At 51.3% G+C, this 22,493-nt stretch overlaps 3 protein-coding genes across 3 annotated transcripts; all 3 read right to left on the bottom strand.

Moving 5' to 3' along the window:
* Nucleotides 1-4,139: 4,139 nt before the first annotated feature.
* Nucleotides 4,140-9,194, bottom strand: LOC144109574 (uncharacterized). The gene is made up of 2 exons (XM_077642394.1): nt 8,538-9,194; nt 4,140-5,156 (listed from the first exon to the last, which is right to left on the bottom strand). Exons 1-2 carry the CDS (start codon nt 9,192-9,194, stop codon nt 4,464-4,466), a joined length of 1,350 nt encoding a protein of 449 aa, XP_077498520.1. The 3' UTR covers nt 4,140-4,463.
* Nucleotides 9,195-12,781: 3,587 nt separating this feature from the next.
* Nucleotides 12,782-13,444, bottom strand: LOC144109573 (venom allergen 5-like). Its single transcript, XM_077642393.1, has one exon. The coding sequence runs from the start codon at nt 13,442-13,444 to the stop codon at nt 12,782-12,784; it is 663 nt and encodes a 220-aa protein (XP_077498519.1).
* Nucleotides 13,445-17,126: 3,682 nt separating this feature from the next.
* Nucleotides 17,127-22,486, bottom strand: LOC144109572 (cysteine-rich venom protein-like). Its single transcript, XM_077642392.1, has 2 exons — nt 22,073-22,486; nt 17,127-17,450 (listed from the first exon to the last, which is right to left on the bottom strand). The coding sequence occupies exons 1-2, from the start codon at nt 22,484-22,486 to the stop codon at nt 17,127-17,129; spliced, it is 738 nt and encodes a 245-aa protein (XP_077498518.1).
* Nucleotides 22,487-22,493: the final 7 nt, after the last annotated feature.

Raw genomic sequence — 22,493 nt, 5'->3', positions numbered from 1 at the left:
TCGCTTTTAATTGTTGTATAAGGATACACTTTCACCCTATAAATAAAAGGGGAGGAGTGTTGTGTAATCAACGCCGCTAAAGCGATAGCGGCGGCGTTACTATCGAGGCCGTTGGCTTGATAAGCCCCGTCGTTCGGCCACCGTGCCGAATTTCCATTACGAGCAGTATGGAATAAAGCACGTTTGGTTATCTACGCATTCTTCCTTCGCCTGCTGCTCCCCAACGAAACACGACAGCTATATAGCCATTGACCCGCCAGGGCGGGTTACAAAGCGAGCAAAAGAGATGTGACTGCCAGAAGTGCATGAGACACTGCACTGAGCGACTCTGCGGCGCCGCCGGAAGTAACAAGCGTGTTGTGTGGTCGTCGCTTAGAATGCTGGCCGCTCTCGGCCGTGCTCAGTTTAAAGCTGACAACGAAGTTTCGAGATAAGGCGACAAAAGCAACCACAATACTACTGGACAACGTAGAATGAGCAGCGCCTGGGTGCTATCGATCGAGATAAACCTGGTCGCGTCTTGCATCACAAAGCGATCGATAAAGCCGTATATGCCGCCAGATTTGAAGAATGAACAACCAACCATCATAAAGATGTGCGTCAATATGGTTTATGATCTCGGCGATCTCTGAGTGTTCAAAGTTCAGAATGCCCATGCTCTGCGTATTAATAATGAGCACCAAAGGCTTGATTAAGGACGTAGGCCGCTTTAAGCCCAATGATCGAGGTGGTCTACCATCCGTGCATCATCTCGAGACGCATCGTAGGCAACTCTGCATGCAAATTCTCGCTGCATGTCAGGATTCACTTTATTTCCTCATGCTGCTGCTATTTTCTGCCTACAGAATTACCGCGTTTCCACATCGGGCATTTACCACACCTTACAGCGAATCCAGATGGCAGCACTTTTTCGCTGGAAAGGTTTATGTAATATTGCAGGGATACAATAAAAGAAGGCACGAAGAAAGCGACAAATGTGCGCTGCGCACAGATAATGTGAAAACGCGTAAACTAAGTGCTCCTTCGTCCCTGTTTTTGCCGTCACGCGCCGGCAGCTGTAAGGGCGGCTGCGAGGGCAGTCATCCCAGCGACAGTCTCCGGCGCCGAATCGCTCGGCGGGTGATCGTCAGGTTCTGTGGTTGTCGGCGCCTTCGTCGTGGTCGTCGTCGTGGTCTTGTCCACGCCCGGCTCGACACCGGTGACCCTGCAGAGAACAGCCGTCTGGTTGCACTCTGTGCCTTCCGGGCAGTGGGAGCAGGGCGGCCCGGGCCAGTTCAAGTCCTGTTCAATCACGTTGCCGGCCGGCGCGTACTTGCGAACATAGATGAACGTCCTGAATACGCCCTCGTTTGGGTCATTGGCCTCTTGTACGTTTGGATGCACAAAGTTATACGTGAAGGAGCTACCGACGGCGTAGGAGCGTGCCCAGGCGACCTGGGTAAAGTATGTGGTTCCCTTCACCGCCTCGTACTTCTCCGCTTTGGACGAGGAGTACAGGTAGTTCTCGTCGAACCAATGCCGAACAACGCAGTGCCATTTGATGGTGACTGTCATAGTTGTGAAGGGACCACGCTCGCTGAACAAGTTCTGGCCCACCTTGAGAAATGTCAGCGTGGTGCGGTGATCGGGACGGTCATGACTCACAATGCCTTCAGGAGTGGAGCAGCGTTCTGCCAGCGCCTGGACCACCTCGGCCAGCTGGTTGTCCCAGCACACTTCGAGCATGTTGCCCGTAGCTGGAAAGTCGGCCAGATGTCCCAGAGCCAGCTGGCTGCGGTAGTGGTTGTGCAGCCGGAGGATGTCGGTGGTCCATGGGCTGGCGTCCTCGTACTCTTCGGCGCAGAGCTTGTGGCTTGGCATACTGCTGAACGGCTCTCGGCACTTCTTCAAGGGCTTGCCGGAGCTCAGAGGCAGCAGCCGTACGGGTTCCTTCTTCGCCTTCTTCTACTCGCGCAGCTGGGGCACGAGGCGGGGCAAGCAGCGCGAGCGGCGCAGAGAAGAAAAATGCTCGCGGTTTAGCGTTGCTAATCACGAAAAAATGTGCGAAAGCGCAGTTTTTTCCTTATGCACGCCACCGCCACGTTCCTGATAGCGTGATGGAGATTGGCACTGACCCTTGGAGCCAGTTATGCGCATCTTCAACTTTTTAATCGTTAATGTCATTACGTAACGTACGCTGGTGGCCTATGCTTCACTGTCGGGTTTTTGCCGAAATGTCAACGGCAACGCGTATTGCTCTAGTGCCGTGCTTCTGCCACAACGTTGTCCACGCCAACGCATGCAGCGTACATGTATTGGTATTGGTATTGGTATATGGGGGTTTAACGTCCGAAAACGACTCAGGCTATGAGAGACGCCGTAGTGAAGGGCTCCGGAAATTTCGACCACCTGGGGTTCTTTAACGTGCACTGACATCGCGCAGCACACGGGCCTCTAGAATTTCGCCTCCATCGAAATTCGACCGCCGAGGCCGGGATCGAACCCGCGTCTTTCGGGCCAGCAGCCAAGCGCCATAACCACTCGGCCACCGCGGCGGCGCATTGTACATGTCTCTGTATAGGTCAACGCACGAATATTAGTTTGATAGCAATATTAATGGCTGCGAAAGACGATTTGCAACGCACAGCTCTAGAGTGCGTTGCAGCTTGACACAGAGTGTGTTCGGCTGCGGCAGTAGTCCAGGGTTTACGCGCAGAGGTCTACGAAGCTGATCAGTTAACGCCGCCACGGGTTTGAATCCGAGGCGCGGATATCCATTTGATTTAAATTTCATTCATTACTTTCACTTGGCAAGAACCAGCATGCGACTAATCGGCCTGTGCTCATTGTAGGCGAAAAGCCGAACAGCGGCGGCACATAAACAAGCGCTTCGCCACAGTTGTTGCGCTGTTCCCGTACAATGAATTCTGTGCAACTCGCCCAAATTTCAGGAAAGGAATTCTCCAGAAAGAGGAATTTAGCAGAGTAGAACGGACTATTCTCTTACGTATCGCAGAAACAAAAAAAAAACATAAGCTGTTGTGTGCGGCTTAGTATGAACATTTGAACATTTGGACAGGGTGGACATTTGCGCTGCCTTTTCTTCCTAGAAATGTCCCGCATACGAGCTGCATACGTGGCAGATGAGATGGCCGAAATCACCACTGTAGCTCCAGCTGCTCTGCAGCAAATGGGGAGCAAAAAGAGATGTACTACTGGGGACAAAAGTTTCCGGGAGGCGAGTTCTAGGGAAAACGTTTATTGCAGCTCCAGCTCGCTACCCAGTCGCCCGATATTGCACGAGGGCATTAAAGGCCTAATTGCTCCTTCCTCTTTTCACAATATTAGGCGACTGGGTAGCGAGGTGGAGATGCAACAAACGTTTTTCCTAGAACTCGCCTCCCGGTAACTTCTGTCCCCAGTAGTAGAATCGCGCAGACCGACTTGGTTGGTTGGTTGGCCTCGAATAAAAATGCCAGACACCCATTAACAGCGTGCTCGGCCGTCGTCGAACAAAATGCTAGCAGCTCTCGGCCGTGCTCAAGTTAAAGCTGACAACGAATTTTCGAGATACGGCGAAAAAAGCAACCACAATAATCAGGAACAACGTAGAATGCGCTGCACCTGGGTGGGATCGATCGAGATAAATCTGGTCACGTCTTGCATCACAAAGCGCGCGACAAAGCCGAGTGCCGCCAGATTTCCAAAAAGAACAATCAACCATTATAAAGCTGCACGTCAATATTGTTTATGATGTCGGCTATCACTTTGAGTCTTCAAAGATCGGATTGACCCACGCTTTGTGTATAAAGAATGAGCACAAAAGGCTTGATCAAGGACGTAGGGCCGCTTTAAGCCCAATTATCGAGCCGTTTGACCGTCCATGCACCTTTTTGGGATACACCGAAGCCCACTCTGAATGCAGATTCTCGCTGCATATAATTAAGTCTTCACTTAGTTTCCCCATGCTGTTGCTATCTTCTTCTACTGATTGCCCGCGTTTCCACATAGGGAATTTACCACGCCTTACAGAAAACCCAGATGGCAGCACTTTTTCGCTGGAAAGGTTTACGTAAGATAGGAGGGATACAATTAAAGAAATTTGCGCAAGGAACGGAACAAAGGTGGCGCAGATAATTTATTTTCGCGGGCAGTTAGGAGACACTGCGAAAACTGTCCCGGCAAATTTCAGGCATTGCGGCCTTCTTCGAACATACGACATAACGTTGTAGAAAGTCGCGAGCATAAAATAAAACAGGAATTTTGGCAGAAAAAGACGAAAGGTGCGAAATGAAGCGGGACAAAAGTCAGGCCAAGCCGCGCCACCACGCGCCCACAGCTGTGAGGGCGGCTGCGAGGGCAGACAATCGCAGCGACAGCCTCCGGCGCCGAATCGCTCTGCGGGTGATCGTCAGGTTCTGTGATCGGCGGCACCTTCGTCGTTGTCGTTGTCGTGGTCTTGTCCATGCCCGGCTCGACACCGGTTACCCAACAGAGGCCCGTTGCCGGTACATCTCCTTGTCAATCAAGTTGCCGGCCGGAGCGTAGTTACAAACATAGATGAACATCCCGAAGGCGCCCTCGTTTGGGTCATTGCTTTTTTGCACGTTTGGATGTACAAAGTTATACGTGAAGCCGCAGCCGACGGCGTAGGAGCGTGCCCAGACCATCTGGGTAGAGTATGTGGTTCCCTTCACCGCCTCGTACATCTCCGCTTTGGACGAGGAGTACAGGTAGTTCTCGTCGAACCGGTCCCGAACAACGAAGTGCCATTTGATGTCGACTGTCTTAGTTGTGATGGGAGCGAGCTCGCTGAACAAGTTCTGGCCCGCCTTGGAAAACGTCGGCGTGGTGCGGTCATCGGGACGGTCATGACTCATGATGCCTTGAGGAGCGGAGCAGCGTTCTGCCAGCGCCTGGGCCACCTCGGCCAGCTGGTTGTCCCAGCACATTTCGAGCATGTTGCTCGTAGCAGGAAAGCGGGCCAGATGTCCCAGAGCCAGCTGGCTGCGGTACTGGTTGTGCAGCCAGAGGATGTCGGCGAACCAGGGGCTCACGTCCTCGTGCTCTTCGGAGCAGAGCGTGCGGCTTGGCGTACTGCTGAACGGCTCTCGGCACTTCTTCAAGGGCTTGCCGGAGCTCAGAGGCAGCAGCCGGGCGGGTTCCTTCTTCGTCTTCTACTCGTGCAGCTGGGGCACGAGGCGGGGGCAAGCAGCGCGAGAGGCACATAGAAAAAAAAATGCCGGTGGTTTAGGATTGCTAAGCACGAAATAATACATGTGCGAGAACGCAGTTTTTTTTTTCAGGTGCACACCACCGCGACGCACCTGAAAACGTTATTGACGTTTGCCCTGATCTAGCGAGCCAGTAATGCGCGTCTTTAACTTTTTCATCGTGAATGCCCCTTACTTAATGTACGCTGCTGGCCTATGCATCAATATAGCATTTGTACCGAAATGTTGCTAACGCCAACGCGTATTGTTCTAGTGATCTGCTTCTGCCACAACGTTGTCCACACCAGCCCATGCAGCGCACATCTCACTGTCACTAACGACAAATAGCTCAAATCACGAATAATAGTTTGATAGCAGTATTCGTGGCTGCAGGAGATGATTTTCAATGCCCAGCTCCAGAGTGCGTTGCAGCTTAACAAAAAAACCTGTGCGGCAGCAGCGGTATAGTCTATGGCTCTCCCGTAGCGGTCTGCGAAGCTGATCAGTTCGCGCCGCCACGGATTCGAATCCCAGCCGTGGTTATTAATTTGATTTCAATTTAATTTATTACTTTCACTTGGCACAAATTTGCAAACACCACCAGCAACCTTTTACAGTTACAGCTGTTAAAGGTTTCTTTCCTGGGTTTGTCGTCGTTGTCGTATGAGAAGGAATAACAGCTTTGAATCCGCGCATTTGTACTCAGTGCTCCTAACAGACTGTGACCGGCTCGATAGCCCGTGTTATAACCGTCACGGTGTTACACATTAAAAAAGAAGCTCACAGTTCAGTGACAAATGGGACCTATAGGTTTCAGAGGGCACAGAATTACGTGTGGGAACGGAGGAACACATGTAAAATCCCTGGGAGATGTCATCTTGTGGTGCATCAATGTTCCGCATTCTATACGTTCGCAAAGGCATACTGTACTTGCTCGTAATTTCGCCCCTTTCGGGCGTTTTGCCTGCTCGCACATTTTTTGTGTAAACTTTATCAAAATGATTCCTGCTCGTAATTGACTTTCTTCAGCTGGCGGTGCCCGGTGGGGGTGACAACCACTGCTGTGAGCCTTTATGTCGTAACAATGGTCTCAGACGCATAGAATGAGCTGAGTGAGGTGCCAAATTGCGACGGCAACTGTATCTGTTTGTTTTTGCGCTGATACGAAGCGACATAAATACTTAATTAACAAAACATCTGGTGTCTTTTCTGGATTGGCACAGCTTGGCGCACCTTCGTTGATGGCCGGCCAAGGGCGTACGGAGTGTTTTTTCACGTTTCTGGACAGAAAATAAATACATAACAACTGGAGACGATACACAACAGAAACAATACGCCAAGACGGCGTGGCAGGCCGCAGCGCATGCTGGCATTCAAACTGCACGCACCTGAAACTCGTAAACTCTCCCCGCCATGTGCAGCTGATCTGGGTGCCTGCGCACTTTGCGAACCTCGGCAACCAAGCCGCCACTGACCACGCCCGAGGTCTTATCAACCGGGCGGTGGGGGAATCGGAGTCGGGTTCTTCCAGGCAGCGCTTGTACTCCACTAACGAGCTGAGCCAGACATATCGCGTCGAACACCAACTTGTAACCCTCCACCCAACCAATCCCTTGGCAGTTGTCACCGAATATTACGGCACCGCCTTCAGACTGCACCCCCCCCCCCCAAATTTTCGCTCTCCCGCATTCACCCGGGAGCCTACATCCCCCTCCTGTACCCAGTGCACCCATCGCCACGCTCCTCTTTCCCCCTTGTTCCTTGAATGCCCCGCGGACCATCCCCCACGGGGCCCGGAGGGGCTGGCCACTTCGGAGGAAGGGGAGATCCTGCTGTGCTGGACAGTCCCGGCCACGCAGAAGATCGCCACTGTTAGGGCCACCCACGTCATGGAACTTTATGAACTCATGAACGTATAGTGCTGTGGGGTTGTGAGGGGACCAGGGACCTACTGTCCCAAGTCCCTTGGCCATTAAAATTATCTCGCTCTCTTTCCTATCCAGCCGCTTGGTGCGCTACAGTTGATTTGGTCGCTGGGCCCTATGGGAGTGTCCGCTCTTTATCAATCCATTTCTTTATGTCATAGTGGTGACAGCAGTCCATGAACTACGGAAGACAGCGAAAAGGGCTTCTAAACGAAGGTGTTTGTGGGGCTAAACTGCGCCCACGATGCACTGAGTGACTCGGCGGTGCCGAAAGTAACAAGCATGCTCTGCGGTCATCGAATAGAATGCTAGCCGCTCTCGGGCGTGCTCAAGTTGAACAATACTATTTGTTGGGCTAGTTGGTGCTCGCGATAATCCATCCCCGTCCGGTCTGTCGCGCTGTTATGGATTATCTCAAGTTGAAGCTGACAAAAAACTTTCGAGATAAGGCGAGAAAAACTACCAGAATGATCCGGAACAACGTAGAATGTGCTGCGTCTGGGTGCGATAGTTCGAGGGAAATCTGGTCTCGTCTTGCATCATAAAGCGAGCGACCAAGCCGAATGCCGCCAGCTTTGAATAAAAAAACAACCATTATAAAGCTGGGCGTCAATATGGTTTATGATGTCGGCGATCTCCTTGAGTGGTCAGATATCAGAATGGCCCATGCGTTGCATAAAAGGAATAAGCACCAAAGGCTTGATTAAGGACGTGGTCAACGTGGTGTCGCTTTAAGCCCGATGACCGAGGCTGTCGACCGTCCATGCATCTTCTCGAGACGCGCCGTAGACCACTGTGAAATGGAGATTCTTGATGCATGCAAGGCTTGACTTTGTTTCCTCATGCTGCTATTTTCTGCCTACAGATTGCCCGCGTTTCCACATCGGGCATTTACCACGCATTAGAGAGTATACAGATTGCAGCACTTTTTCGCTGGAAGGTTTAGTGTAAAATCTCACGGATACAAAATAATAAATTTGCGTAAACAACACAGCGAATGTGGCGATGCGCGCTGATAATGAGGCAAACAAGTGAACTGAGTGATTCCTTCGTCTTTATATTCGAACATTCGAGATGACGTTGTCCATAGTCGCGAACAGAAAAAAGAGGAATTTCGGCAAAACAAGTCGAAAGGCATGAAGTTAAGCGGGAAAAACAGTCAGGCCACGCAGCGCTGCCACGCGCTGACAGCTGCGAGGGCAGGCATCACAGCGACAGCCTCCGCCGTGGAATCGCTCGGCGGGTGATGGTCAGGTGCTGTGGCTGGCGGCGCCTTTTTCGTTGTCGTCGTTGATTTTGTCCACGCCCTGCTCGACACCGGTTACACTGCAGACGCCGGTTGCCTTGTTGCACTCGGTGTCTTCCGGGCAGAGAGAGCAGGGCGGCCCGTGCCGGTACAACTCCTTGTCAATCACGTTGCCGTCCGGCGCGTAGTTGCATAGATGGACATCCTGAATACGCCCTCGTTTGGGTCATTGGACTCCTGCACGTTTGGATGTACAAAGTTATACGTGAAGCCGCAGCCGACGGCGTAGGAGCGTGCCCAGGCGACCTGGGTAGAGTATTTAGTTCCCTTCACCGCCTCGTACTTCTCCGCTTTGGATGGGGAGCACAGGTACTTCTCGTCGAACCAATGCCGAACAAAGAAGTGCCATTTGATGGCGACTGTCTTGGTTGTGAAGGGAGCGCGTTGGCTGAACAAGTTCTGGCCCACCTTGAGAAGTGGCAGCGTGGTACGGTCATCTTGACGGTCATGACTCACGATGCCTTCAGGAGTGGAGCAGCGTTCTGCCAGCGCCTGGGCCACCTCGGCCAGCTGGTTGTCCCAGCACATTTCGAGCATGTTGCCTGTAGCTGGAAAGTCGGCCAGATGTCCCAGAGCCAGCTGGCTGCGGTAGTGGTTGTGCAGCCGGAGGATGTCGGTGGTCCATGGTCTCGTTTCGCTCTTATCCGAGTAGCAGTATGAAAAGTACCCTTCGAAGCAGAGCGCGTGGCTTGGCATACTGCTGACCGGCTTTCGGCACTTCTTGAAGGGAAGCTTGCCGGAGCTCAGAGGCAGCAGCCGTACGGTTTCCATCTTCGTCTTCTTCTACTTCTACTCGCGCAGCTGGGGCACGAGGGGGGGGGGGGCAATCAGCGCGAGAGGCGCGGGGAAAAAAATGCTGGCGGTTTAGCATTGCTAAGCACGAAAAAATGTGCGAAAGCGCAGTTTTTTGCACGTACAAAAGAGCGCCACGTACCTGGAAACATTATTGAGGTTTCCGCTGACCCAGATAGCCAGTAATGCGCGTCTACAACTTTTTCATCGTGAATCCCATTTACGTATGGTACGACGGCAGCCTACGCTTCACTGCCGTGTTTCAGCCGAAATGTTGCTAACGCCAGCTCGCATTGCTCTAGTGCCGTGTTTCTCGCACAACTTTGTCCACCCCAACGCATGCAGCGCACATGTCTCTGTGCACTGCATGCTCAATGCCTGATTATTAATATGATAGCAGTTTTAATGGCTGGAGAAGGCGATTTGCCATGCACAGCTCTAGAGTGCGTTGCAGCTTAACAAAAAAATTCGTTCGGCTGCAGCTGTAGTCTAGATCTCGCGCGTAGCGGTCTGCGAAGCTTATCAATTCGCGCTGCCACTGGCTCGAATCCCAGTCGTGGTTATTCATTTGATTTCACTTTCATTTATTACTTTCACTTAGCACAAACGCGCAAGCACCGGCAGCAACCTTCTACAGTGATAGCTGTTAAAGGTTCTTTCCATTGGTTTGTGGTCGTTGTAGTAGGAGCAGTAGAAACAGCTTTGCATTCGCGCATACTGTCCTTGTTCGTAATTTCGCCCCTTTCGGATGTTTTGCCATTTGGCATCGTTTACCAAAATGATACCTGTTCGTAATTTACATTCTTCAGCTGCCGGTGCTCGGTGGAAGCAACCATCACTGCTGTAGCCTTTTTGCAGTAACACTGAACGCAGAGGCGCACAACGAGCTCAGTGATGTGCGAAATGCTGCCGGGAACTGTATCGGTTTGTTTTTATGTTTATATAGGGCGAAATAAACGTTTATTTCACAAAAGACCTGGTGTCATTTTTGGATTGGCACAGTTTGGCGCACTTGCGTTTTTGGCCGGCCAAGGGAGCACAGAATATAATTTTTCACGTTTCAAAAAAGAAAATAAATACATAACAATAGGAGACCATACATAATTGAAATAATACGCCATGAGGGGCGCGGCAAGCCGCAATGCATGCTAGCTTTCAAACTGCTCGCAACTGAAGCCTGTAAACGCTCCCCGCCATGTGGGTCTGCTCTGGGTGCCTGCGCACTCTGGGAACATTGGCAACGAAGCCGCAAATGACCACGCCCCAGGCCTTATCAACCGAGCGGTGGGAGAATCGGAGTCTGGCTCTTCTCAGGAGCGCTTGTACTCCTTCAGCGAGCTGACCTAGGGTGATCGCGCCGTACGCTAGCTATAGCCCATGCACCCGACTAATCCCTTGGCAATTATCATAAAATATTTTGGCGCCGCCTTCAGACCCGTACTCCTCCCACCCCATTTCCGCTCTCCGGCATCCAACCGGGAGCCTACACCCCTTCCTGTACCCAGTGCACCAATCGCCATGCTACTCTTACCCACATTCTCCTTGAATGCCCTGCGGACCCTCCCCTGCGGGGCCTGGAGCTCCTGACCTCTTTGAGGAATGGGAGATCCTGCCCCACTCGACAGACCCGACCAGGCAGAACATTGCCACCTATCGGGCCACCCACGTCATGGAACTCCATGAACTCATGAACGCATAGTTCCGAGGGGTCGTGCGGGGACCTAGGAACCTACGTGTCCCAAATTCCTCTGAAATTAATGTTATGTCGCTCTCGCTTAACCTCCGCGCCTCATCAACCTAAACGAGGTCGCTTATTCCGTCGCACGAGGTCTCCCAAACCGTGCCGGAGAGAACCATGGTGAAGACAGGGCCAGTAGATTGGCTGACGAGCTTCAATGAGTTAACAAAAGCATTCAACCTGTCCCGGTGGACCTTTCCTCCGCCTGGCAACAAACTATGCAGAGCTCAGGCATGCAGTCGCCTGGAGGCGATTACAAACAAACACGTACCCGAACCCACTGCAATGCAACAAGATCTACTCCGAAATATTTAACACCAACACGTGCAAGGTCTGCTAGACTGACGTAGCTACACTTAAACACATACTCTGAGAGTGTAAGGCACACCTAACCCGTGTTAATTGCGAAATCTTCTCGTCAGGGTGGTCCGCCGCTCTGCGCATTTCCAGCCTCAACGACCAACTTTGGGCCGTGCAGCAGGCCCCTCAGGGGGCGGATAGACAAGATCTCGATGTGCCCACGAGGGAGACATAGGCCTGGTCTCGATAAACCCTGCCGGACACTCAATAAAGTTATTACTCACTTACTCTCCTACCCAGCCGCTTGGTGCGCTACAGTTGATTTCGCCTCAGAGCCCTATGGGAGGGTCGGTTCGTAGTTAATCCCTTTCTCTATGTCGTAATAGCGACGGCTGTACAAGCATTGAGGAAGGCAGCAAAAAGGGCGCCTAAACTAAGCTGTTTGTTGGGCTGAACTGCACCCGCAATTCACTTGGTGACTCTGCGGTGCCCAAAGTAACAAGCGTGCTCTGCGGTCGTCGAACAGAATGCTAGCCGCTCTCAGCCGTGCTCAGTTTAAAGCCGACAACGAGATTTCGACATACGGCGAGAAGAGCAACCACAATAATCTAGAACGATGTAGAATGCGCTGCGCCTGGGTGCGATAGATCGCGAGAAATCTGGTCGCGCCTCGCATCACAATGCGAGCTAAAAAGCCGAATGCCGCCAGATTTGAAGAATGATCAAAGAACCATTATAAAGATGCACGTGAATAACGTTTATAATGCTGGCGATCTCATTGGGTGTTCGTTGATTGAATGCCCATGCTTTACATATAAAGGATGAGCAAAAAAGGCTTGTTTGAGGACGTAGGGCCGCTTTAAGCCCATTGACCGAGGCTGTCGGTTGTCCATGCATCTTCTCGAGACACACCGTAGACCACTCTCAATGTAGGTTTTAGCTGCACGGAAGGTTCTCTTTGCTTCCTCATGCTGCTGCTCTTCTTTTCCTGCAGAATGCGAGCGTTTCGACACCGAGGATTTACCACGCTTGGCACAGAATCCAGAAGGTACGACTTTTTCGCTGTAAAGGTTTACGTAGCATGGCAGGAATACAATAAAATAAATCTGCTCAAAGAACGCAAGAAAGGTGGAGATGCGCGCAGATAATTAGGCAAGCACGTGGAATCAGTGCTTCCTTCTTTATTGTCACCGCCGGTCAGGAAATAGTTCAAAAACTGTCCCGACCACTTTCAGGCATCGCGGGCTTCTTCGAACATACGACGAGACGTTGTAGAATGTCGCAAGCATAAAATAAAACAGGAATTAAGGGAAGAAAAGACAAACGGCGTGAAGTAAAGCGGCAAAAAGAGTCAGGCCACGCCGCGCCTCCACGCGACGACGGCTGTGAGGGCGGCTGCGAGGGCAGACAATCACAGCGACAGCCTCAGGCGCCGAATCGTTCTGCGGGTGATCGTCAGGTTCGGTGGTCGTCAGCGCCTTCGTCGTTGTCGTCGTCGTGGTCTTGTCCACGCCCGGCTCGACACGGGCTAGCCTGCCGAGGTCTTGTTGCACGCAGTGTCTTCCGAGCAGAGAGAGCAGGACGGCCCGGGCCGGTGCAACTCCTTGTCAATCACTTTGCCGGCCGGCGCGTAGTTGCAAACATAGATGAACATCCTGAATGCGCCCTCGTTTCGAGCATTGGATTTTTGCACGTTTGGATCTGCAAAGTTATACGTGAAGTAGCAGCCGACGGCGTAGGAGCGTGCCCAGGCGATACGGGTAAAGTACTTGGCTCCTTGCACCACATCGTACTTCTCCCTTTTTGACGAGGAGTACAGGCGTTTCTCCTGAACAACGAAGCGCCAGTTGATGGCAACATTAGCTTTGAAGGCAGCTCGCTGGATGAACATGTTCTGGCCCACCTTGAGAAATGTCAGCGTGGTTCGGTCGTCGGGACGGTCATGACTCACGATGCCTTCAGGAGTGGAGGAGCGTTCTGCAAGCGCCTGGGCCACCTCGGCCAGCTGGTTGTCCCAGCGCATTTGGAGCATGTTGCCCGTAGCTGGAAAGTGGGCCAGATGTCCCAGAGCCAGCTGGATGCGGTACTGGTTGTGCAGCCACAGGATGTCGGTGGTCCATGGTCTCGTTTCGCTCTTATCCGAGTAGCAGTATGAAAAATACTTTTCGGAGCAGAGCGTGTGGCTTGCCATACTGCTGAACGGCTCTCGGCAGTTCTTCAAGGGATGCTTGGCGGTGCTCAGAGGCAGCAGCCGTACGGGTTCTTCTTCTTCTTCTTCTTCTTCTTCTCAAGTAATATGGCACATACCCACGTGGGGGGGATTGGCCAAGGTATAGGGTAGAATGCCAATGAAGCATTTGCGCGGACGGGTTCCTTCTTCGTCTTCTTCTACTTCTACTCGCGCAGCTGGGGCACGAGGGGGGGGGGGTGGAGGGGCATGCAACGCGAGAGGTGCAAAGAGAAATATGCTGGTGGTTTAGCATTGCTGAGCACAAAATAATGTGTGGAAGCGCAATTTTTTACAGGTGCTCACGACCGCCACATACCTGATAGCGCGATTGAGATTTGCGCTGATCCAGAGAGCCAGTAATGCGCGTCGTTAACATTTTCTTCGCGAATGTCATTTACTTGAGGTACGCCGGCTGCCTATGCTTCCCTGTTGTGTTTCTGCCGAAATGTTCCCAACGGCGACACGTATTCCTCTAGTGACGTGTTTCTGCCACAACGTTGTCCACTTGAACGCATGCAGTGCATTTGTCTCCGTGCGCTGTATGCTCAATTCCCGAATATCAATATAATAGCAGTATTAATGGCTGAAGACGATTTTCAATGCTCAGCTCTAGCATGCATTGCCGCTTAACAAAAAAATCGGTTCGGCTGCAGCGACAGTCATGGGCTCCCGCGTCGCGGTCTGCGAAGCTGATCAGTTCGCGGCACCATGGGTTCGAATCCCAGTCGTGGATATCCATTTGATTTTAATTTAATTTATTACTTTCACTTGGCGCAAACCCACAAAACCGCCAGCAACCCTTTACAGCGGGAGCTGTTGAAGGTTCCTACAGCTGGGTTTGTCGTGGTTGTCGTAAGAGAAGTAGTAGCAGCTTTGCACCCGCGCATTTGTTCTCAGTGCTCCTAACACACTGTGAGCGGCTCGATGGGAGCCCGTGTTTTACCCGTTACAGTGCCGCACATTTTTCGTTTCGTACGATACGCACAGTTTAGCGCCAAATGGGATGTGTAGCTTTTAGAGGGCACAGAATAACGTCTGGGAACGGAGGAATATTTGTAAATCACTGGAGAGATGAAATCTTATATCGTATATCGTACTATATCGTACCAAAGTTCTTGAATAACACATCCTGTGGCCAACTAAACACTATGTCTAAATTCACAATCCGAGAGAGCTTTTCTCGTGAGCCTATCCTTCAGTGATTTCAGATGTTTTCAAACCATCTTATAAGGCATCACTCTGTTGAAACTGTGAAATTTCTTGTATTAATAATGTTGATAATTGAGATATACGCGTGTTACTGTCATTCCTGTTCTATATTCTTATGTTTTATTTGTTTTATTTGGTGGTTGTTTGTTTGATGGTTAATGTCATTCCTGTTCAGTATTCTTTTGTATTCTTTTTTTAGTTGATGGTTTTGTGCCTACAGCTGACTTTTAGGGGTGGTGAGGCCCGTCAAGTGGCGTCTCATTCGCTGCTTTTTTCTCGCCATCCCCAGTTTGTAACCACAAGCTGAAATAAAAGATTGATTTGATTTGATTTGATCTTTGGCCGCATAAATGTTCCGCATGCGAAGTTAGCAAAGACATGCTGTCCCTTTTCGTAATTTCGCCCCTTTCGGGCGTTTTGCCTGTTCGCACATTTTTTGTGTAAAGCTCATCAAAATGATTCCTGCTCGTAAGTTACATTCTTCAGCTGCCGGTGTCCGGTGGGAACGACAACCACTGCTGTGAGCCTTTTTGCCGCAACAATGGACGCAGAGGCGCACAACGAGCTTGGTGGTGTCTCAAATGGCGATGCCAACTGTATCGGTTTGTGTAAGTGTTTATACGGAGCTACATAAATGCTCAATTCACAAAACACCTGGTGTGTTTTCTGAATTGGCACAGTTTGGCGCACTTGCGCATGGAATGTAATTTTTCACGTTTCCGGACAGAAAATAAATAGATAACAATAGGAGACCATACAGAACAGAAATAATGCGCCATGATGGCGCTGCCGGCCGCAGTGCATGCTACCATTAAAATTGGTTCCAATTGCAACCCGTAAACCCGCTCCGCCATGTGGAGCTGATCTGGGTGCATGCGAACTTTGGGAACCTCGGCACCGAAGCCGCCAAAGACCACGCCAGAGGTCTTATCAACCGAGCGGTGGGAGAATCGGAGTCGGGCTCTTCCCGGTAACGTTGTAACTCCTTCAGCGAGCTGACCCAAGCATATCGCGCCATACGACAGCTGTACCCCCCCGCGACAAACCCCTTGGCAATTACAACCAAATATTAAAGCACCGCCGTCACACCCGCACTCTTCCCACCCCATTTTCGCTTATCCGCATCCACCTGGGAGCATACAGCCCTTCCTGTACCCAGTGCACCCATCGGTACGCTACTCTTACATTCTCCCTGAATGCCCCGCGGACCCTCCTTCGCAGGACCCAGGCACATGACCACTTTGGAGGAATGGGATTTCCTACTGCACTCGACAGACCCGGCCACGCAGAACATTGCCACTGACCGGGCTATCCACGTCATGAAACTTTACGAACACATGAACGTATAGAGCAGTAGGGTCGTGCGGGGACGTGTCCCAAATTGCTTGGCCATTAAATTTATCTCTCTCTATCCTACCCCACCGCATGGTGCGATACAGGTGATTTGACCGCTGGGCCCTAAGGAAGTGTCCGCTCTTTACAAATCCGTTTTTCTATGACGTAGTGGAGACGGCAGTCCATGCACTGAGGAAGACAGGGAAGAGGGCTTCTAAACGAAACTGTCTGTCTGGCTGAACTGGGCTCACAATTCACTGAATGACTAGACGGCGGCGATAATATCAAGCGTGATCTGCGGTCATCGCATAGAATGCTAGCCGCTCTTGGTCATGCTGAAGTTAAGGTTTACAGCGAGCTTTCGAGACACGGCGAGAAAAGCAACCACAATCGTCTGGAACAACGTAGAATGCGCTCCGCTTGGGTGCGATAAATCGAGATACATCTGGTCGAGTCTTGCATCACAAAGCGAGCGATAATGCCGTATACGCCGCCAGACTTTGAAGAATTAAAAAACAAGTATTGTGAAGCTGTGCGTCAATATGGTTTATGAAGTCGGCGATCTCAGAGTGTTCAAAGTTCAGAGTGCACATGCTTTTCTTGTTAAGAATGAGCACCAAAGGCTTGATCTAGCACGTAGGCCGGTTTAAGCCCAGTGATCGAGGTGGTCTACTGTCCATGCATCTTCTCGAGACGCACCGTAGGCCACTCTGAATGCAGATTCTTGTTGCATGTAAGGCTTCCCTTTATTTCCTCATGCTGCTTTTTTCTGCCTCCAGATTGCCGGCGTTTCCACATCGGGCATTTACACGCCTTACAGAGAATACAGATGGCAGCACTTTTTCGCTGGAAAGGTTTACGTAAGATGCCAGGAATACAATAAAAGAAATTTGCTCAAAGAAGGCAACAAAGGTGACGATGCACGTGTATAATTTCTTTTTTCCGTCAGTTAGCAAACACTGCGAAAACTATCCCGACCACATTTAGGCACTGCGGCTTTCTTCGAACATACATCATGTTGCACAAAGTCGCGAGCATAAAATAAATCAGGAATTTTGCAGAAAAAGACGAAAGGCGTGAAGTGAAGCGGGAAAAACAGTCAGGCCACGCGGCGCCGCCACGCGCCGACAGCTGTGAGTGCGGCTGCGAGGGCAGACATCTCAGCGACAGCCTCCGGTGGCGAATGGCTCGGCGGGTGATCGTCAGGTTCTGTGGTCGGCGGCGCCTCTTTCGTTGTCGTCGTCGTGGTTTTGTCCGCGCCCGGCTCGACACCGGTTACACTGCAGAGGCCCCTCGTCTGGTTGCACTTAGTGTCTTCCGGGCAGAAGGAGCTGGGTGGCCCGGGCCAGTACAACTCCTGGTCAATCACGTTGCCGGCCGGCGCGTAGTTGCAAACATAGATGAACATCCTGAAGGCGCCCTCCTTTTGGCAATTGGCTTTTTGGGCGTACAAAGTCATACGTGAAGCGGCAGCCGATGGCGTAGGAGCATGCCCAGGCGATCTGGGTAAAGTATTTGGCTCCGTTCTGTGGTATTGTATTCTGTAGTTATGTTTGTATAAACTAGGTGGCGCTAGGCATGCGCCCTATCTGGTCAGCTGACTCGCACATCTGTATATATATTTCATCATTGAACTGGAATAAAAGGGAGTTGGTCGAAGGACGTGGCGGGTGCTGGACGTGGTGGTGCTCCGGCTGCTCCGGGCAGTCGGACCGGGCAGTTCCCCAACGGTACGGGATACAACAGTTGGCGACGAGTGGTGAAGTAACCGAACGCGGAAGCAATGAGCCTGCATCAACCGCCCGAGTTCCTGCCGACGCCCGGGAAGCCCGCCATTCCTTGGACGCAGTGGCACCGCCTTTTCAAGAACTATCTCCTGGCGTCCGGGAGCGACGCTCACCCACCTGCGCGCCGTAAAGCTTTGCTGCTACACTGTTTGGGTGTGGAAGGCCAACGCTTGTACTACGCGTTGCCGGAGGAGAAATCGTCGACGCCGCCTACAGAAGGAAAGGAAGGAAGCGGTACGAGCGACGAGTACGATGCAGCGGTGGCTACGTTGGACGCTTACTTCACTTCTAAAACGAACGTCGTCGTGGAGCGGCATCGGTTCGGACAACGCACCCAACTGCCCGGGGAGACTGCAACAGCGTTCGTCACGGCGTTGCGTGAGCTGGCATTAAGTTGCGACTTCGGTAAGCAGGCTGACGATTTTATTCGTGACCAACTTGTAGCGAAAACGTGCAACCCTGTTCTTCGGGAACGCTTACTGCTTGAAGGCACTTCGCTCACTCTTGAACGCGCACTGGCTATTGCAAACAGTATCGAAGAAGCCACGAAATACTCACTTGAGCTGCAGTCATCGGCTGCGAGCGTTCAAAAGGTCGAAAAACATCGGATGCCATGCCGCTCAGAAACGCAGTTACCGCGTTCGCAGCAGCCGAAGTCCTGTTTCCGTTGCGGGTCTTCAGGGCATCTTGCAGATTCTAAGACATGCAAGGCGCGGGGTAAAACTTGCAGCAAATGTGGCAAACGAGGACATTTTCAGCGTGTCTGTAGAAGCGGCATGCCTGACGAAAGGGCCCTTGCTGTCCGAGAAGTCGACACCTGCAGTGCATCCGGCGATCTCAACGTGTTGCTTCTCGACCGGCAGTGCAAAGGAGGGATACACACAGAAGTCTTCGTACAAGATGTTCCTATACGTTTCCTCGTAGACACGGGTTCTGCTGTCTCCATTCTGTCGAACGCCACGTATTCAAGGTTGAAACGCTTCCCTTTGCAGCCAACATCAGCGTCACTCTACGATTTCTCTCGCCGCAGAATAACCATCGAGGGGTGTTTCACGGCGCCAGTCATCTTCCAGGATCGGCAGGCCGACATTCTCTTCTACGTCGTCAAGGACGGTACTGACATTCTCGGCATCGACGCTGTCGAAACGCTGCGTCTGCACATCAACGGTACGTCATTGCAATGCACCCATATTACGCAAGCGCCAGAAGGCCTTGACCGTGAACTGTTTTGCCAGTTTCCGCACTTGTTTGATGGCAAGTTAGGGCTTGCAACAAATTTTGTCCATAAGGTCAAGATAAGAGAAGGAATCACGCCTGTTGTTGCTAAGTTGCGGCGTTTGCCATTTTCAATGCGAGACCGAGTACGCGAAGAGCTGCAGCGCCTTGAGCAAGAAGATGTCATAGAAAAGATTGACACGTCTGAATGGGTGTCTCCAATCGTAGTAGTAGCAAAGAAAAACGGCAAGATAAGAATTTGTGTCGATCTGCGCGAACCAAACAAAGCGATTGTCGTTGACAAATTTCCACTGCCGCACACGGAAGAAATATTGCACAAACTTCATGGCGCAAATTACTTTTCAAAGATTGATTTAGCAGCTGCATATCACCAAGTTCTGCTAAGCCCTGAAAGCAGGGAACTGACTACCTTCATAACCGATAGTGGACTGTACAGATTCAAGCGCGTCTGTTTCGGTCTTGCATCAGCACCGTCTGCGTTTCAGAAAATGATGGCCACTATTTTGCAGAACTGCAAAAACACTTTGTGCTACATAGATGATGTCATTGTGTACGGAAGCACACGTGAAGAGCACTTCAAGAATTTGAAACAAGTTTTGCACTTGATTGCAAAGGCTGGATTGAAGTTGAATGACAAATGCATTTTTAATGTGCAAGAAGTCGACTTCCTTGGTCACAGGATCAGTCACAAGGGAATACGCCCTTTACAAAGTAACATTTACGCCATCAAGGCTGTGCCAGCCCCAACAAATGTCGGTACTCTGCGCTCATTCTTGGGCATGGTAGGCTACTACGCCAAATTTATACCTGACTATGCGGTGGTTGTCGAGCCTCTTCGAGAGTTGCTACGTAAGAATGCCACATTCACATGGAACCCTGCAAGACAAGCTTGTTTCAAGCAACTGAAATGTTCCCTGGCCACAAGGTGTTTACAGCTATTTGATCCTGCGGGTGACATTATTGTCACTACGGATGCCTCATCCATTGGCTTGGGAGCAGTGTTGCAACAGACAAGGAATGATGAACTGGTGACGATTGCTTTTGCTTCTCGCAGGCTTACTTCACAGGAACAGAAGTATTCTGTAGGGGAATTGGAAGCCCTTGCTTGCTTGTGGGCATGCGAATATTGGAGAGTGTACCTTTGGGGTCGTTCATTCATATTACGCACCGATCACCAGGCTCTGGTCACACTCCTTAGTACAAAGGGAGTAGGTCGCCGACCGTTCCGGATTGCGAGGTGGCACGCCAGGCTGTTGGCATACAACTTCACGATTGAATTTCACAAGGGTGACAAGAATACTGTTGCTGATGCTCTTTCAAGGATGCCCCTTCCAGGTCGTGTGGAGGAAGAGGAAGAAGAGACTGTTTGTGTTGTCTCAACATGCATTACTCATGAAGAGTTTGTCATTGAAACGATGAAGGACCCGTTGCTGCAGCAGGTTATAAAGTGGGTGACATCGGCATGGCCCGCAGTGAAGATGTTGCCTGCCGAAGCAGTTCCGTTCTACCGGGTGCAAACTGAGCTCTCAGTCGTTGGAGACCTCCTGCTTCGTGGTGACAAATTTGTAGTACCTTCGTCCCTCGTAGCACGGCTTCTTGACGCAGCCCACGAGTCTCATCCGGGAATAACGAGGACAAAGCAGCGACTACGTGAGCAATACTGGTGGCCTGCTATGTGCAAGCAAGTAGAACAATTCATTGCATCCTGCGCGGTATGCCAATCTGTTGACAAGTCTGCAAAACCCGTGACACCACCTCTGCAGCCAGTTGCATTCCCATCTGCACCATGGCAGAAGCTAGGCATCGATATTGTGGGCCCTTTTTCCGAAGTGCCGGCAGATTGCCGTTTTGCCATTACAGCCATCGATTACTACAGCAAGTGGCCTGAGGTTTGTTTCTCAGCAAGGGTGACAACTGCAACAGTCATCTCCTTTCTGCGAAGCATCTTCAGCAGGGAAGGATATCCAGACGAGATTGTGAGTGATCATGGTGCTCAGTTTACAGCCTTGGAGTTTGACAGTTTCCTCAAAGAACGTGGCATCGCTCATACGTATTCGGCAGTCTATCATCCGCAAGCTAACGGGCAGGTAGAGAGGTTTAATCGAGTACTCAAAGAGTACGTTCAAGTCTGCGCACAAGAACATCGGCCTTTGAAGGAAGCTATCACCGAATACCTGGGAGTCTACCGTTTCACACCGCATGCGACCACAGGAGTGAAGCCTTCCGTCCTTCTTCACGGCCGTCATCCCAGAACAAAACTTGATCTTGTAGGAGCGCCAGGTAAAGAGTTTTTTCAAGATCCGCAGGCAGCGATGAAGTCCATCCACAGCAGAGTAGCACAAAGGCAACAAGCAAGTAAGACTTACACTGACCGTCGACGAGCTGCAAAGTACTCTCCATTAACAACAGGTCAACCGGTGAGAGTCAAGTTGCCTGGTCACGTGCCTAAGGGCGCTCTGAGCTACTCGAGTCCATTCACCATTGTGGACCAATGTGGTCAAGATACCTACAAGCTCAATGATGGCCGCACATGGAATCGGAGTCGGCTGGTACCTTGCCCCCAACCAGTTCCACCACCTACAGTTCCGAAAAGTTGTTCACCTGAATCAGCAAAACCACTTGGCGAACCACAGCAGGAGAACCACGACCCACCCCAGCAGCCATCTGTTCAGACGCCAGTTGAAAGGGACGTTCCAGGACTGAGGCATTCGACGAGACAAAGAAGACCACCAGTGTGGTTTAAAGACTATGAAAGACATTGAGTGTTTATTGTGTTTTTCCAGTGTTAGTTGCTAACTCTTTTGAGGGGGAATAATGTGGTATTGTATTCTGTAGTTATGTTTGTATAAACTAGGTGGCGCTAGGCATGCGCCCTATCTGGTCAGCTGACTCGCACATCTGTATATATATTTCATCATTGAACTGGAATAAAAGGGAGTTGGTCGAAGGACGTGGCGGGTGCTGGACGTGGTGGTGCTCCGGCTGCTCCGGGCAGTCGGACCGGGCAGTTCCCCAACGGTACGGGATACAACACGTTCACAGCCTCGTACTTCTCCACTTTTGACGAGGAGTACAGGTAATTCTCGTCGAACAAGTCCTGAACAAAGGAGTAACATTTGACGGCCACTTTAGCTTCGAAGGAATCGCGCTGGCTGAACAAGTTCTGGCTCACTTTGCAAAATGTCAGCGTGGTGCGGTCCTCGGGATGGTCGTGACTCCCGAAGCCTTCAGGAGTGAAGCAGCGTTCTGCCAGCGCCTGGGCCACCTTAGCCAGCTCGTCGTCCCAGCGCATTTCGAGCATGTTGCCCGTAGCTGGAAAGTCGGACAGATGTCCCAGAGCCAGCTGGCTGCGGTAGTGAAGCCACAGGATGTCGGGGATCCATGGGCTCGCGTCCTCGTCCTCGTACTCTTGGGAGCAGAGCGTGTGGCTTGGCATACTGCTG

This window comes from Amblyomma americanum, chromosome 11, assembly GCF_052857255.1.
Source record: "Amblyomma americanum isolate KBUSLIRL-KWMA chromosome 11, ASM5285725v1, whole genome shotgun sequence".
Taxonomy (NCBI): domain Eukaryota; kingdom Metazoa; phylum Arthropoda; class Arachnida; order Ixodida; family Ixodidae; genus Amblyomma; species Amblyomma americanum.
This window is presented reverse-complemented; position numbering and strand designations above follow the sequence as displayed.